The sequence below is a fragment of the Myxocyprinus asiaticus genome, chromosome 38 (genome assembly GCF_019703515.2).
Source record: "Myxocyprinus asiaticus isolate MX2 ecotype Aquarium Trade chromosome 38, UBuf_Myxa_2, whole genome shotgun sequence".
NCBI lineage: Eukaryota > Metazoa > Chordata > Actinopteri > Cypriniformes > Catostomidae > Myxocyprinus > Myxocyprinus asiaticus.
In genome coordinates this window covers 39,258,563-39,275,392 of record NC_059381.1, presented here as the reverse complement: position 1 = coordinate 39,275,392, position 16,830 = coordinate 39,258,563, and the positions used below count along the sequence as shown (strand labels likewise).

The window sequence follows — 16,830 nt, the reverse complement described above, 5'->3', positions numbered from 1 at the left end:
TGTGTCGCAGGGCGCCAACTTCAAGTCGTGTAGTGTACGCTTGGCTTTAAAAACACACTACACCAACTAACCTACCCCTAAACCTAAGCCTAACCTTCCTTTACAAAAATGAACCATGGTTTTACTATATAGCATCACCATAGTATTTTGTAGTAAAATCATAATAACCACAAAATTAAACATGGTTACTACATAAACACCATATAAAGTAACCATGTTTAGTAACACCATTGTTAATTGCATCAATTAACACCAAACAAAAAAAATAAAAATAAAAATAAAAAAAAAAAAAAATTTTTTTTTTACTACAATAAATACCTTTAAATTAATTTTTATGTATTATTATAAGTAGAATAAAAGAATATATTAAGAGAGGAGACAGGAAACAGAATGGGAAAAAGAGTGCAACAAACACGGAATCAAACCAGGTAAAAAAAGCACAGTCTCACTGGCGGTACGCCCCACACCACACAACACTTACAATGCAGTTTGTCATACATTTCTATATTTCTAATAGACTATTGGTGTGAAAATGTACACCTTTACACCTGGGTGCAAATAGTCACTCCGTAAATTAAATGAGAAAAAGCTACTTTTGAGCAACATTTCCTTATTAGTTATATGGTATATTGGTAGAGTAAGTTTCACTGCCGGTTAAAGGTCCATGTAAAAATAAATCACAAAAGTAATAATTTTCTAGCTATAAATAGCATATTAATTTTACCATTCAAAATTCAAATTAAGCATTTGAACTTAAATAGCTTGATTCTAAAGTATTATAACTAATTTGGGTGAAAGGCATCAGTTGAAAGCCCAGCCGCAGAAGTCTTGAGTGAGAGGCATACACAGTGATAAAAGCATTATAAAAGCACTGTCAAAGGCGCTTAAGCGGATGTGAGGATGCACTTTCACAGGAGATTATGTTGTTTCTGAGCTGATTGGCCATGTGACAGTCTCAGCTGAGCATGATCTGTTTGGCCCCTCAGGCTTCGGCCTTAAAACTTCTCCAATGATGCTTACAAACAACACAGCCTAACATAAGATAGTTGACCTAATTTGTCTATTTTGAGTTGCAGAACAATTAAGTTGCATAAAGTTCCCTTTACAAATCAGCACTGTGCCTTAGGAACACTAGATTTGTACTTTTTCTGATGGAAATGCGTGTGGTTCTAACCAGTTGAATAGTCACTTGGTTTAATATTTAGGATTATGGGTTTGTTAAAATCCCTAAACCTCCTAAATATATCCCTAAACCAGTGGCGGGCCATGCATTTAAAGTCTAGGCCTTCAGTGTGATTCATGCCATTAAAAAACACAGTTTCACAATGAATAAGACACTCTATGCCTTTGGGCATCATACATTATGTCGCAGCTAACTAATAATACCAACTGACATTTAAAAATTCTTCCACACACAAAAGCTAGAACTTGAAAGACACTTAATGCTCAAGCAAGCCTAATTTTAACTACAGCATGACTGTTTTGTAAAATGAACGTCTCCTGAACAGACATTCAAAAATCATAATTTTTCATATGAAAAATATATCTAATAATACTTGCGATTTAAATGTTGCTTGCAATAAATTTCGTTTCATCAGGGTACACGGTTATGCTGCGTTCCATTCAAGTTGGATGAGGGATATTCCTACTTGATACAGTATCTCCGACCATAAATGCATTTCATTCCCAGATATTCGGAAGATGACATTTAAGGAAACAAAACTGCAATGCTCCGGTTAGCTTAGCAGGGGTTTGACTCTCATTAGAGATGTCTCCTAGCAACCCAACTGATAAACAATGCTGCAGCACTAGCATTTGTGCTTCAGGTGTACGAATATCAAAAGAGATTATAATGTTTATACACCTGTTTCTGCAGCTGGCGTTTGTTAAACAAGCTTTAATATCATGTAATATGGAAACAAACTAATTTATCGATATTACTTAATAAAGTGAATGTTTATCACTTACTTTGTAGATCTCCCTGAGTATCGACATTTTTGTGTGACATCATGCCCCTGCATCTCAGTTTAGAATTTCTGCACGAGCCTACAAATTGTAATTCTGACTTCAAGATGCATTCCATTGCACTTTTCCTAGTAGGAAGTTGTAAAATCTGACTTTCCGAGTTGAATGGAATGCAGCACTACTTTTCAAAACTTGATCCGACACTGAATGCTCCAGCAGCCTAATTTACACTTAGAAAACTCCTGATGTTGCTATAACAATGCAAAAAGCACTTACCAATTTGCTTGAAGTGAAAATCAGTCCTCCTTTCCTGTTTAATAAATTAAGCAATCACACGGTCATGCAGAACATCTCGTTTTTTTAAATCCATAAGGATCTCTTTCTCAACGGCAATACCAGCAGTAACAGTCGACTCATCAGACAGCTTGATCTTACGCTTTTGAATTACGTACATTACTTAAAGCGTGATTGCGTCACTCAGGGCCAGCTAGAAGGCCTCAATCGGGACATATACTAAAGATCACATCCACCAAGAACAAATAAATCAGTCTGATTGGCTGATGAATCTGAAAATCTGACTTTAGTTGCCCATTCATTTGCACTGTTGAGGGATTCTGTGGAAATTCTGAAGGCCTGAGAGGGTGGAGCTAAGACTCACACGCTGTTTCGGCTTCGGGCTTCGGGCATGCAATTTGTGAAACAGTTATCACACTTTGCTTGTAAGCATCAATGAATAAATTCTGCTGGATAAACTTTTGTTTTTCTCTGTTTGTTTGTAGATTAATTAAGAGTGGAAAGTGATTAAAAATACATAGGCAAAAAGGTGATTGAGAATGAAAGGATGAAAAATATTTATTTATTTGGCATGTTAGGCCAGCAGAGAAGGCTTTGCTGGACCTGAGAATTCGCCACTGCCCTAAACCTCTAGATATAGCAATGCTTGCTTAAGTAAACACCACTAATAAAGCTCTGGCAGGTTTATCGCAGTATTGTTGCATAATCTTCACACAGTGGCCAGAAGTTTCTAGAGTCTCTTGTGTCTGAGAGTTATGCTTATGAGGTGATGGACTTATGAAGGAACAAGGGACATTTATAGGTAGAACATGGCATCCATTTCAAATAGCAAATGCTTTATTGTAATGAACCTCAAGGGACCAATAATATGAATGATGTGGTCATGTGACCAGAGGGACTCAGGGAACCTGTTAATTCACCATCATGAAAGAAGGGTGGCAGCACTTTGGGGCTCATTAATTACAAAAACAAGAACAAACTGAAGTTTAGTGTAAAACTAGCATGCACCTGGATATCTGGAGAAAAATAAGCACAACATGTTTTCTATTAGATTTAATGAGTTAACATAAAAAAAATTAAAAAAATAACATAGCATAGCATGATGTTCATGACAATTAAGCACATTTTCACACCCAATTCTCATTACAGAAATGCAAAAATATCATTATCATGATTAAAATGCAAAACATTAATAAATACATTAATAATAATATATTATTCAAACTGCGAAGTACTGGTAACACTTATTAATTAATTAATGCTCCCTTTGTTAAGGGTTTATAAAGGGGTTAATTAATGACTAATAAGTCATTTGCAAATGCATTATAAATCAATTATACCGCATGCAGTTATAGCAACATAAATAAAAAAGGCAACTTTCATTCAAACTTGCCAAATAGTGAGCATTAAAACTTTTTTTTATAAACGCTTAATTAACACACTTATTCATACTTATATTAATCAAAAACATAAAATGCATTCTTTCATGATTTATATGTCACAATGTAGCAAAAATAGATTATTATACAGTATATAGTGAGATTAAAAGGAGCCACTTGAAACCCCTTGATAAACCCTTAACATAAGTGTTTAAAAACGTATGGTAACACTTTATTTTAGGGATCAGAAATTAGACAGTAATTAATGACTAATAATTACACTTGTAAGTGACTAGTTATGGGCTTGTTTGGCATTATAAATTATTTATCAAGCATTTATTGGCTAATTTCTTATTCTTGCTTTATATCCCCTTTACATTTGCTTTTGTCATAACAATTCATTTATTAGCTAAAAACAAAACATATCAGTAGCTAGTATGATGCAGTTGACATCCTTTATAGGTTCTCAGTACTCTGTGTGAATGTGCGGCTTATAAGTATAAAATACATGTAGAATGCATATAGTATTTCAACAAAGCAGGGAAGGTTAGGGTTAGGGTTAGGGGTTGATGTTGGCCGTCTATGGGAATCTAAATAAACACAATAAATCAGGCATACAAATAGCATCTATTTAATAAGAAGATGCTTTTTGTTGCTATTTACACTGAGCAACAAAAGTATCTGCCTTGTAGATTTATTTTATACTTATAATCTGCACATTCACACAGTGTAATAAAAACCTATAAAGGATGAATTTAGCACCTTACTAGCTACTGGTATCATTTGTTTTTACCTAAATAAGTTCATTGTTAGAAAAAAAGAAATGTAAAGAGGCTATTAGGCAAGGGTAAGAAAAGTAAATACCTTATAATTTTAAACAAGTCTGTAACTAGTCCCTTACAAGTCCAGTTATTAGTCTAATTTCTGATATCTAAAATAAAGTGTTACCAAATGTATTTATCCTGATTTAAATATGAAAATTATTGTATTACAGAGTTCATTTGCTGAAACACTGTTTGCTTAATTGCAATCATGAAAATCTACTGAGAATCGCCAGTGAAAATAATGGGGAAATCTAAAAAGTAAAATATCAAAAGTAAAACTTTCAGTGCAATGAGATTTTAATTTTTAATTTTTGAGGGGCTGAAATGTGACCTGGATGTGCTTTCATGAGATTCATGATTTATGATTTTATCCATTTATATATTTGACTCACAGTATTACTTATGATTTCATTAATTAAAAGCAAAACCATCAAAGGAACATGAAAATATTGCAATGATATATGCATGCTAAAGTCTTCTGCATAGGAGAATAGAGCCAATAGTCCACCCCAACATTGCCTTGCACTGCAGTTATTCCCTAACAATGGCAGACAACAGCTCATTATTGTTAAAGTTAATCTAATAAAAGTGCTGCTGCTACACATATGTGGGATTGCAGTGATAAATAAGGCTGCTTTGATGGCCAAAATATCTACTGAAGAGCGAGACCGGTCCACGACTAAACACATCTGCTCTGCTCTCGCGCTGCTGTCCAGTGGACCGTGCTGATAGTTGGTCCAAGTAGTGGATAGGGGTGTTTTTCTTCCACTTTTGGGTCATTTATCATTTGAAGTTTTTCATACGCAACAGAAAACTCCAGCGCACAATCAAAAGCAAAATGCAACCATTTAGTCTTCTCTCTATTAGGGGTGTTCAGCAAAGCTGTAATCTGTATCTGTATCTGTTGCAATGGCAAAATTATTTCTATATCTGTATTCGGATATAACCAGATGTGGACAGGGCTTAAACTGGAAAAACTCAAAAGTAAAAAGTATTTACTCTGAAGTGCACACAAACCATGTAGGCTTTTCATTTCATTAATCTCAGCTTTTTGTGGTTTAATAATTACATATGACCATATCATGATTTTGATGTTATTTTCATTAACTGTGCAGCCCTAAAGGATAGTGAAATTAGTATAATGATGCAGTCTTTAGGAAATCAAGAGGCCAAAAATGTGCATTAAAATGAATGTTACTCTTGACCAGCTCAGATTTCTGAGATGCGCACAATAAATGGAGACTGCAACGCGGCCATCCATTTTGTCATAAAAGTAATACTTGCTTCACAGTCTAACCATTGCATCATTTCTGATATGTTTATTTAAAATATTGGTCTATCCCTGTGCTCATTGGATAATCAGTCTAATGAATATTTTTTTCTATTATTCGTTAGAATTCATTATTCATTTTTAAGTCATTACTTGATCCTTTCCAAATAAGGTATTCAGCTTTGGGCACATTCCTACTCTCTATCGCTTAACCGCCTATCCAGGGGACTTACAGAGGTTTCTAGGGAGGCACAAGGAAAATCTAGCCCCACTTTAGACTCGGCCATGCTGAAGAGTGCAGTAAGATCATATCAAACACTGCTGTCACTGGCGCTCACTGATGTTATCAGAATTCTCGCCCCCATGCCAGTAAAACCCAAGTGTGATCATTAGGAGTTCTGCCACTCAGATAGAGAGCTGCTCACTGCACTGCAAAAACACCTCGCAGCGTCCCCTGACCCACCTGTGATTAATTTGTGCACCTCTGGTGGGAGACACAGCACTTCTCCCACCAGAGCAGCAGGCATCAGTCAAACACTCTTTCGCTTTGTTGTGCCACTCTACCAGGAGGGCAAAGATGAAAGATCCTTTTTTTTCTTTTTTTTTTCTTTCTTTTTTGTTGCTACTTTTTGTATCTTGTAAGAGAGAGTGTTTTAATCAAAGTTGAACAAGTGACACTAGAAAGCTTCTTTCATTTTAATGACAGGCATAAACAAAGAGAAGGACATCCTGTTTGGTGAATTCCAAACAAGACACTGAACACCGAATGACACTGCATTAGATAACAAGTGTCATTTATTTTAAAGGTGCAATCAGAATTTTGTTCCTCATTAAAAAAAGACATGAATTGTAATTTTCCAATATATGTAGGAAATCGTGATCACTCACATTAAAATTAAGACTCCAGTCATATCAGTAACCTTATAAAAGCTGTTTTATTCTACATGGAGAGGGTCCGCACATGGGGGCTGCCATGTTAGAATCACATGACCAGCCAAATACAGGGGTCCTGTATTCAGACATTTTTAAATGAGACCTAAGTGTCGAAATATGTATTGGGGTTTCTGTATGCATCTGGGCTAAAGGCAAAATGCTATTAAATTGGGTAAGAAACTTAACATTTTCACGATAATAATAAATAAAATTACAGTGCTAAAGTGCTGAAATTGGTAAGACGCCCACACAACAATGAAGTCGTATCTTAAAGTCCCCCTGAAGTGCCTTGACGAGCGCAGTTTTCTTTGGCTTGTTGACATATACACACTGAACACTTTATTAGGAACACCTGTACACCTACTTATTCATGGGATTATCTAATCAGCCTATCGTGTGGCAGCAGTGCAATGCATAAAATCATGTAGATATGGGTCAGGAGCTTCAGTTAATGTTCACATCAACCATCAGAATGGGGAAAACATTTTGATCTCAGTGATTTGGACCGTGGCATGATTATTGGTAACAGACAGGCTGGTTTGAGTATTTCTGTAACTGCTGATCTCCTGGGATTTTCACGCACAACAGTCTCTTGAGTTTGCTCAGAAATGCCTTGTTGATGATAGAGGTCAATGGAGAATGGCCAAACTGGTTCAAGCTGACAGAAAGGCTACAGTAACTCAGAAAACCGCTCTGTACAATTGTAATGAGCAGAACAGTATCTCAGAATGCACAACACATCGACCCTTGAGGCAGATGGGCTACAACAGCAGAAGACCACATCAGAAATTTTATTAGGACCATAGTGTTCCTAATAAAGTGCTCAGTGAGTGTATTTCTTACTGAAATATGCAGTTGGGGACTGCCAAAATATAGCCAATAGGCTTTAGTTTACATCGCAGCGCCCGGTAAAGCCACAAACATACCCCCTGCTGCTTCTCATGCCAGAGCTTTTATCAAACTTTACAAAAGTGTCAGTGAAGTGCATACTTGAGATTAAATATGAGACAAGTGATGTTTGAAGAAAACAAAGAAAATTTTAAGGTAAACATCACTTGTGTGCAGAATATTTTTATTGGGCCTCTTTTGCCTTAGCACGACAAAGGAGCTGGTCATACTTTAAAAACATTAAAAATGTAATTTCCATCAGCGTCATTTTCACCACAGAATTCTATTAAAAAAAAAATATGGAATTTGAGATGAGCTAGAAATTATTAGAAGTGTGGTGGTGTGGTGGGAATTTTTAGGACTTTCAGAAAAAATTTTAAATGTCCTGTAATGCATGTACATACATGTACATACATACATACATGTACAGTTGGAAACTGTCAGTAGATTATAAGTCTGCCTGTGTATAAGAACAACTGCCTCTTTATTACATCATGATCCCTTCAATCCATAAAATCTTGAACAACTGCAATGTTAACATGGTGCCATTTTGTTTTCTCATGATGTATGCCTTTAAAATACAGAAGTTGCCTTTTACTGGCCAAACAATGTATGCACTCCAAGTAGCATTCTGTTGATTTGCTCTTAGCATTGATTCAATAACCAACAAAGAATAACCAACACCAAACATACTGATAAAACTATTTTTGCATCTAAAAAAAAAATAAATACACACAGCATCTTTAAGTCTCCTGGACTATGAAAGAGCAACCTCTGAGCAATGAAATGTATTGTGCAAATACATTCCTACTATAGATGCTTGCAGTTGAAAACACAGTAAATTTGTGATTAAAAATGACTGGAAAACCATGTAGCATGACTCTGGAGTGGATGAAATGCTTGTCATATACATTCATCCACACATGTAACAGTTTATCGCTTACTTTTACATCAGCTGGGATAAATAAACAAGTCCCCCATGACATTCAATGTAATGTCTCCTTAAATCCTTGCCCTCAGTAAATTCGATTAAACATGTATCTCCTAGTGCTGTTTTTGCTGTTATTCTTCCCCTCCTTAAGCTCAAGAGCGCTCATCTATTGTTTATAGCTCATACTCATGGACCTCCTCAGACTGCACGCCTCGGTTATGCACAATGACATGAGGGTTTATTATTATTTATGGGGTGGAACATTGTTAAGTACTTGTGCTTTAAAATGACCTTCATTTAGTTTGAGGCCATAAACCTTGACCGTGTTATCACGAGGCATATTCCCTACGCATTACAACTACAGATCATACATCACAAACTGAAACTTATGTCACATTTGATGCTCCGTTTAAAGATCAGTACTTGACATAAAAATGGTTTATGATGTTAACTGGTTGAGAGATGGAGAGAAGGCTCATAATTCTTACAAGTAACATGTTACAAATGAAAGCAGCATTGCTGATTTCATAAGATGAATTAATATCACTTTGAGCACAGCAAGAGAGAGTTAATTGCGATTTACAATGCACCAATTCACATTGATTGAAATAATATCGGTGGCAAAAGTAGAAAACACCAGGGCTTTTCAAGGAATATGCCGGGTTCAAGTTAAACTCAGTGGACAGCATGATGTCGATTACTGCAGAATATAATTTATTTAATCTCATCCCTCAGTTTGAAAAAAAAAAAAAGTGTTTAAAGTAGCTGTAAATTAACGCATTAACGCATGTGATTAATTTAAAGTGTTTAACGTGTAAATGTTTTTTCTAACCTGACTTTAACATTAATTTTTATTTAATTTTGTAAATGCATTTACCAATTTTCTCATTATATTTGGACATTTTATTCCGTTCAAGTGAGTTTTAAAGACTGGTTGGAAAAGGATGGAACATTTGCGATGTGTCAGAAGTCAATTACACTGACGTACACGTGACAAACAAACACAACAAGGATTCCATGTCAATGATCAAGTGATGGAGAAAGGATCTCTTACAAAACAGACACATATGTGACACTTCGCAGCCTTTTTAAGGTGGAATTTAATTACCACAGCAGCACGTCAAATCTTACTGTAACTATCACCTTAAAGCCAAATGGCACTGACGAGGGACCAGTGTGGCAGGCTAGCTTGTTGGAGTTCTCACACTGAATGTCTCAAAGCACCGCTAAAAGTTAAAATAATTTTAACCCTTTGCCACTGACCTTTCCAAACATCAGCTAATGATTACCAGACAATTCAGATGAAGTATTACATGGGCAGTGCCAGTGCTTAAAGCACAACAGGACGTTGACAGTGTTCAGAATGGCATACTTCAATACTACTCTGACTAATTCTGCCATACATAGATATAACAGAAGTAGTAAGAGTAGTCTGGGTAGAATGCCATTTCGAACACGGCCGTATTCTGCAGCGTTTTCATGTGGAGTTGGAAGCGGCACTTGGCAATAATGCTGATGTTGTTGTTGATGCTCTGACATGAATCATGTGAATGCGGCTTAATGATTGATGTAGCAAAGTGGATAGCAGCAGCCTCCCGGCCAGTTAATATTGTGGAGGATGAGGGTTTAAGAGTTTTAATGTGTTTTGCAATTGTGACGGAACGACACGCCCCTCCCGTGGTTCATCATCGCCCCGCCTCTTCAGAGGGCCATTCTTCAACCAGGCCCACAACTGGAGTGGGTAGAGGAGAGAGAGACTTTTCCCTGTTTGGTGGTGCGTGATGGGGCTCACCTGAACTCGAAGAGCCTCATCACCGCTGCCTTTAAAGTCATTGTAAGAGAGAAATGTTCTGTGCTGAGTGTATGACTTATGTGCTACAATGAACAAGGAGAGGAAATAAACCATTTGTTTAGATTTGTTGTGTGAAAAGCGTTTTAGAAAGTAACTTAAAAGTAAAATAATTAGTAATGTGATTACTTTTCAATGAAGTAATCAGTTAAGTAATCTGATTATAATTTTAGAGACGTAATTCATAATTTTGTGAACTGACCAGGATAAACATTAAATTACAAATAATTTCTAAAGTATAGCCACAAGACATAAACAATATGAGACTACTATGATAAAACCACCTACTATACTTGTCTGTGTAAAGTCTATCCAATCTTTCAACTCCTGTCATGACAATGTAAAGCTAAACCTGGTGACTTTCACACAAGATGGGCAAAGGTACCAGACAGAGATTGTTTACATAAATAAAAATCCAAATACAGCAATTAAGTCGATAACGCATAGGAAAGTATACAGTTCCCTTAGAACAGTGGTCCCACTGCTAAAAGGTCTATTTAAACAACTTTACAGCTCAAAAACATACATTTTATTTTTGGTAGAAAATAATTAATAAAAGCATTTTAACAAAAATATGGGCTGCACATTTTCTCATTTAAACCCTCCTTACCAATGCCTTGCTCTATAGACTTCCATTGTGAAACTGAGGGATGAGTTTACTTTATTTTCTATTGTAATAAACAGCATGACACAGATACTGTCAACTGAGCTTGACTTGTGTTGAACCTAGACCATTCCGTTATGAATGATCCAAAAAAATAAATAAATAAAAATAAAATATTTTGAAGAAGCAGCAGATACTGTATATTCGCTAATATAAACATCATGTCAGCACAACATACTGTACACAAGCACTGGACGGTTACATTTACAGCACTGCAGTGAGTAACGTGCATCTCACCTATGAAGAAGCAGTCTTTGCTGTGAATGACATAGATTCTCCTGTGCTGCAGGCATGCGGTGCGGTACAGCTCGCAATGATTCTCATAAAAACGTCCGTCTGAGCCGCAGACGGGCACAAACGACGTGTGGCATCTTTCCTGGCACACACACTCAGCCCGGCCCGTTCGATCCCTGACCACACACTCCCAACCGCGACCACAGTATGTCCTCTTGCATGGACTCTCATCTGGAAAAAGAAAGTTCAATTAAGATTAGGACTGTCAATCGATAAAAATGTGTAATCAAATTAATTATATGATATGCCAATTACTTAATCGAATTAATCGCATATCAAAATTTGCAGAGCAAGGCCCCCAAATAAATGTAATTCAATATATAATGATTAAATAATTAAATATATAATAATAATTCAGATAATAAAAGTATATTCAACTATTGTGGCAGAAGAGTAAAGTATTGATTTAACAATACAAAAAAGTGACTTTAGAAATCCATATATTTATTTCTGTTTCATTGAACATAAGCCATTATTGGCCTACAGTCCACAGCATGTTGTCTTAATGATGTTGCAACTTCTGAGCAATAACATCTTCTAACATCTTGTGCAATGAATGCTGTGGAACAAAGACAAAACATTAGGAATGCCAGGGACGCAATATACTGTCCCAGAGAGTATGTTAAAGTTTCTCTAACCAAGCCATAAACACCCAGTGCCCCCACTGTGTCACCTAACCCACCCCTTGTTGGTTTCCCCCATCTGCACATAGACCAGCATGAAAAACTGCTGAAGTCTGAATCGGCATTCTCAGAGCCACTGACACGTGCTAGCACCTGGATCAACGGCCGAAACCTCTGCAGGGCAAGCAGAATTGCCAACAACTCGAGGCAGTTGATGTGCCAATGCAGTCGCGGGCCCATCCACAGGCTGAGGTGTGAGAGCACCAGGTCCCTGTGTGTGCACAACATGTCTGGAGAGTGAGCTAGGATTAGCCAGTCATCGAGATTGAGAATGCGAATGCCCACCTCCCTTAACGGGGCAAGGGCAGCCTCTGTGACCTTCGTGAAGATGCAAGGAGACAGGGACAGGCCAAAAGGGAGGACTTTGTTCTGATACGCCTGACCCTCGAATGCAAACCACAGGAAGGGTCTGTGTCTAGGGAGGATTGAGACGTGGAAGTACGCATCCTTCAGGTCTACCGCCGCGAACCAATCTTGATGCCGGACGCTTGTCAGAATGCGTTTTTGCATCAGCATCTTGAACGGGAGTCTGTGTAAGGCCTGGTTCAGTACTCACAGGTCCAAGATTGGCCGTAACCCACCACCTTTTTTCGGTACGATGAAGTAGGGGCTGTAAAACCTCTTCTTCATCTCGGCTGGAGGGACAGGTTCTATCGCGCCCTTCCGTTGGAGGGTAGCAATCTCCGCACGCAAGGTAGCAGCGTTTTCGCTCTTGACCAAGGTGAAGTGAATACCGCTGAACCTGGGCGGGCGCCTGGCGAACTGAATCGCGTAGCCAAGTCAGACGGTCCGGATCAGCCATCGTGACGGATTGGAAAAGCCACGCATGCAAGTTCTGCGCAAGGGGGACCAAGGGGACAACGTCGTCAGATGTACCGGCAGGGGGGCCTCGCGGTGGGGTGGAGCTCGAGGTGCCACACCACGTCGTGGCCATGCTGAGTCTAGGGACATCGAAGCACTTACCTGGCTCCTTGTGACCACCCCCATAACAGACTGGGACGGGGAGGAAGAGGCCTGTCCTCGTAACCCATGGAGACTGCCACATCAGGGGTGGCTGTGTGCCACAGCTGGGCGCTCAGGGGTGGAAAGACCACTGCTGGAGCGCCAATCCTGCAAGAAAAAACCCGTGGACGGTAGTCGTGGTGACGACTGTGCACACCGGTTATGTGACCCAGGGAGGAAGGAAGCCACTCTTTTGTTGAACTGTTGGGTACCGCAGCCACTTGGGCATGTGGCGAAATCAAACAAAAAGGCAACAAAAGATTTTCTGCCCGGCCCTCCACCGGGGGATGGAGTGGTCTTTTTACCAGCTCCAGGTGAGTGGGTTCCTTCAGGGGTGCTTTGACGACCTCCGTGGGTTCTTAAGCGCCGGCTGTGAGATGGGTGGCATCTGCTTCCTGCGGTGGGCTCCACAGCGGGGCCGGGCCAAGGGGCAGGCTGCGGCGGAGCAGGTGCAGTCACCGCAGGGGGATGCCCTTGGCGATGAGCAGACGGGGTGCGGGATCTTGAGCCGCGCCGGGGCAGGATGTGTCAGATTGCCTCCGTCTGCTGCTTCACCGCCGAGAACTGCTGGGCAAAGTCCTCGGTGGTGTCACCGAATAGGCCAGCCTGGGAAATGGGGGCAGCAAGGAACCGTGTCTTGTCGGCCTCGCCCATCTCGACCAGGTTGAGCCAAAGGTGGCGCTCCTGGACCACTAATGTGGCCATCGTCCACCCGAGAGACCGCGCTGTGACCTTCGTCGCTCGGAGAGCGAGGTCGGTCACCGAGTGCAGTTCCTGCATCAAATCTGGGGCGGAACTACCCTCGTGCAGTTCTTTCAAACGCCTTGGCTTGGTGGACCTGCAGGAGAGCCATGGCGTGCAGGGCAGAGGCGGCTTGTCCAGCAGCGCTGTAGGCTTTAGCCGTCTGGGACGACATGAGCCTACAAGGCTTGGACGGGAGCTTAGGGCGTCCGCGCAAGGTGGCAGCGCTCTGCGGGCATAGGTGCGCCACAGGAAGCCCCTTATCCATCGGGGAAATCACCGTATAGCCCCTGGCCACCCCGCCATCGAGGGTAGTGAGAGCGGGGGAATTGCAGAATCGGGGCCAGGCAGAAAAAGGTGCCTCCCACGATTTCGTCAGCTCCTCGTGCACTTCCGGGAAGAATGGCACTGGAGCGGGGCGTGGCTGCTTTGAGCAGCGCCGCGAGCCCAGGAACCAATCATCAAGCCGCGAGGGTTCAGGGTAGAGCGGAGGGTTCCACTCTAACCCGATGCTCGCGGCCGCCCGGGAAAGCATGTCCGTCATTTCGGCATCGGCCTGTGACTGGGCAATTGTCCCCGAGGGGGGGAGCCCAGCTGAGGCTTCTGCGTTCTGACTGGACATGCCCGCTCTCCGATGCTGCACTCGAGAGCTCATCATCTTCGCGGGCTCCGAACAAGAAGCCAGATCCCACTGGGGTCCCCAAATCACCCCCAGTGTTAGCCGCGCTGTCCTCATACCCGTAGGTAGAGGGACCGAGGCGGGGAGCCGCTGGGGTGGTTTCTTACGAAAGCAAGCCGCGACCACAACGTTGCCATGGTCATGTTCTCGCAATGAGAACACGAACCATCCACAAACGCTGCCTCCGTGTGGGTCACGCCCAGGCACTAAAGACAGCGATCATGACCATCCGAAGTTGAGAGATAACGACCGCAACCAGGAATAACACACAATCGGAAAGGCATCTTTAAAAAGACGCATCTTTAAAAAGACGTTCCGTATGTGCCGCTCTTTTAGAGAAATATATACTCTTTTAGAGGAAAAAAGCTCTTTCAGAAACTATACTCTATTGTTTTCTGCTGAAGCGCCCAGGGGCGTTCTCTGCAGTGCACCATTGCAGAGGAGGGAGAAGCCGCTGAAATGCGCCGTCAGATCCAGCAGAGGTGAATGAACAGTATAATTCAGCTCAATGAGCATGAACGTTCAGCTCTGAAGAGAAAATCTGAATGAGTGGTTGCATACCAGCTCCTTTTATACCCGTATGTCCGGGGGAGTGGCATGCAAATACCACTCGCCAATTTTCATTGACCTTTTATCAAAGACCAGAGGTGTCTCAGGCTCCCAAGAGTGACCCCTAGTGTCACTACATCGACACAACGTCAAGTGAGTGACAGATAGGGAACAACATATTTACTTTTTATTGCAAAATATTCAGATATTTTAAAATATTTAAGTAGTCAAGGGAGTGGGCAGTTGCTGCCGAGCTCTTTTGGCACAATTTGTTAGCCATGATTCTCGGATTGGTGGATCTATCTCTTCAGGATCATGGGTTGTGTAGTTCTTCACCAGGAATGCTGCTATTAAAAATGATTTTGAGACCATGAAGTTGAAATAACCCAGACTGATGGCTTTGAAAGAAGCATATACCATCGATTAACACCCACAGAGCTCACGATAGGTCTGTCTTTAAGGTTTATAAGTTATCGTTAAAAATCATTTCACCTATGGAGAAAATTTACAAGATTTTTAATTCTGAAACCCAAATGTTGCTCTGTATTAAACTTAATAACATGTATTAAACTTATAATGAGGCAAGTTATGCACTTATGTTTAATTCTTAGGTTTAGAGATTTGAATAAATCGTATATGATTATAGGTATGAACAATAGTAATATAGATGCTTGTCTTAGCAAACACCACTAATACATTCAGAATACTTAAACATTAAAGCAAAATACCTCTTGGAGGCCAATTTATTTCAATCAATTATCAGTTTCATTTTTACTTGCTTAAATGCCGGTGGCTTCATCGTTTGCTCAATAACAAGCTAATGGGCTTTTAAGATTAAGGTGTTTTAATAACCGCAGAGACCCTGCTGAGACAAACACACACCCAGACTGTGGAGTTGACCCTGGATAGGAATAATAAATGTGATCTGATCAACAAGGCAAATAATAAGACAAGCCCCTCAGGGGGCAGTTGAAAAACCCACCTGGTGTCTTATTTACTTATTATTTACAGCGCCTTCATAAACCAATTGCAGGCATGAACACCCCCCTAACACCATGACCTTCTTCCTCCATGTCAAGGTTGCAGACGATTACCGGATCTTTTATATTCTCTGAGTATTAAAGATTAGACGCTTAGCTGAGCTCTGCTTCTGTGATTTTTTTCTTCTTTCCATTGGATGCTTGCTGTCTGGCCATCTCTTTCTTTCCAAAGCTTTTTCTCTGTTCGAAGCTGAATAATCTAGAGCAAAACACAAATGCTCATAAAGCACCATTAGTCATTCTGCTAGTAATTCTGTCATCTCTGCAATTATGGGATATGCTCAAGAACTACATTATTCCTAACTGAACTCCACTGTGGTTTACTTAAGAAGCTAAAGAGTTGAATTGTAATCCATTCAGTCTGGGCAACCAGACAATGGTGATACATGAGTTTTAAAGGTTCCATCAAAAGCTTTCTGACTTTGCCAAGCCCATCAGTCGTGGAGCTAATGCGTTTTGTTTATCACTGCCATTCTTGTGACTGTTAAGAAGTTGTGAGACATCAGTTCACCAATTCAGTTTGACTCATTAATTACAAGTCTGGGTGATAGATGCTCAAACATTTCATATGAATCATCCAGGGAAGCACAGAGGGAAGGCTTAAACATATTTTTCTGCTGTGGATTGTTGTGGATCACATCCTATTGTCGTCAAGTAAATGTGTCTAATTGATTCCTTTCATAGCGAAGTCATTCAGACAAGAGGAACAGTGGTGTAATCCCTGAAAGCTCATGTTATATAAACAACATCCTCTCAGACCACCCCAACAACCTCCAGGGTGCATCCATATTAAAGTCCCTGCAGAATGAAGTGAGCTGGATCAAGCTTTTTCAAAAATGGGAAAT

The 16,830-nt window shown here is 40.2% G+C and overlaps 1 protein-coding gene across 1 annotated transcript in view; it reads right to left on the bottom strand.

Annotated features, from left to right (window-relative positions):
- Positions 1 to 16,830, bottom strand: part of LOC127429129 (follistatin-related protein 4-like) — a 503,881-nt gene that overhangs the window by 299,025 nt on the left and 188,026 nt on the right. Inside the window, exon 4 of the mRNA XM_051677965.1 lies at positions 11,235 to 11,462. Within this exon, the coding sequence (XP_051533925.1) occupies positions 11,235 to 11,462 (228 nt within the window). The remainder of the gene's footprint in view (positions 1 to 11,234; positions 11,463 to 16,830) is intronic.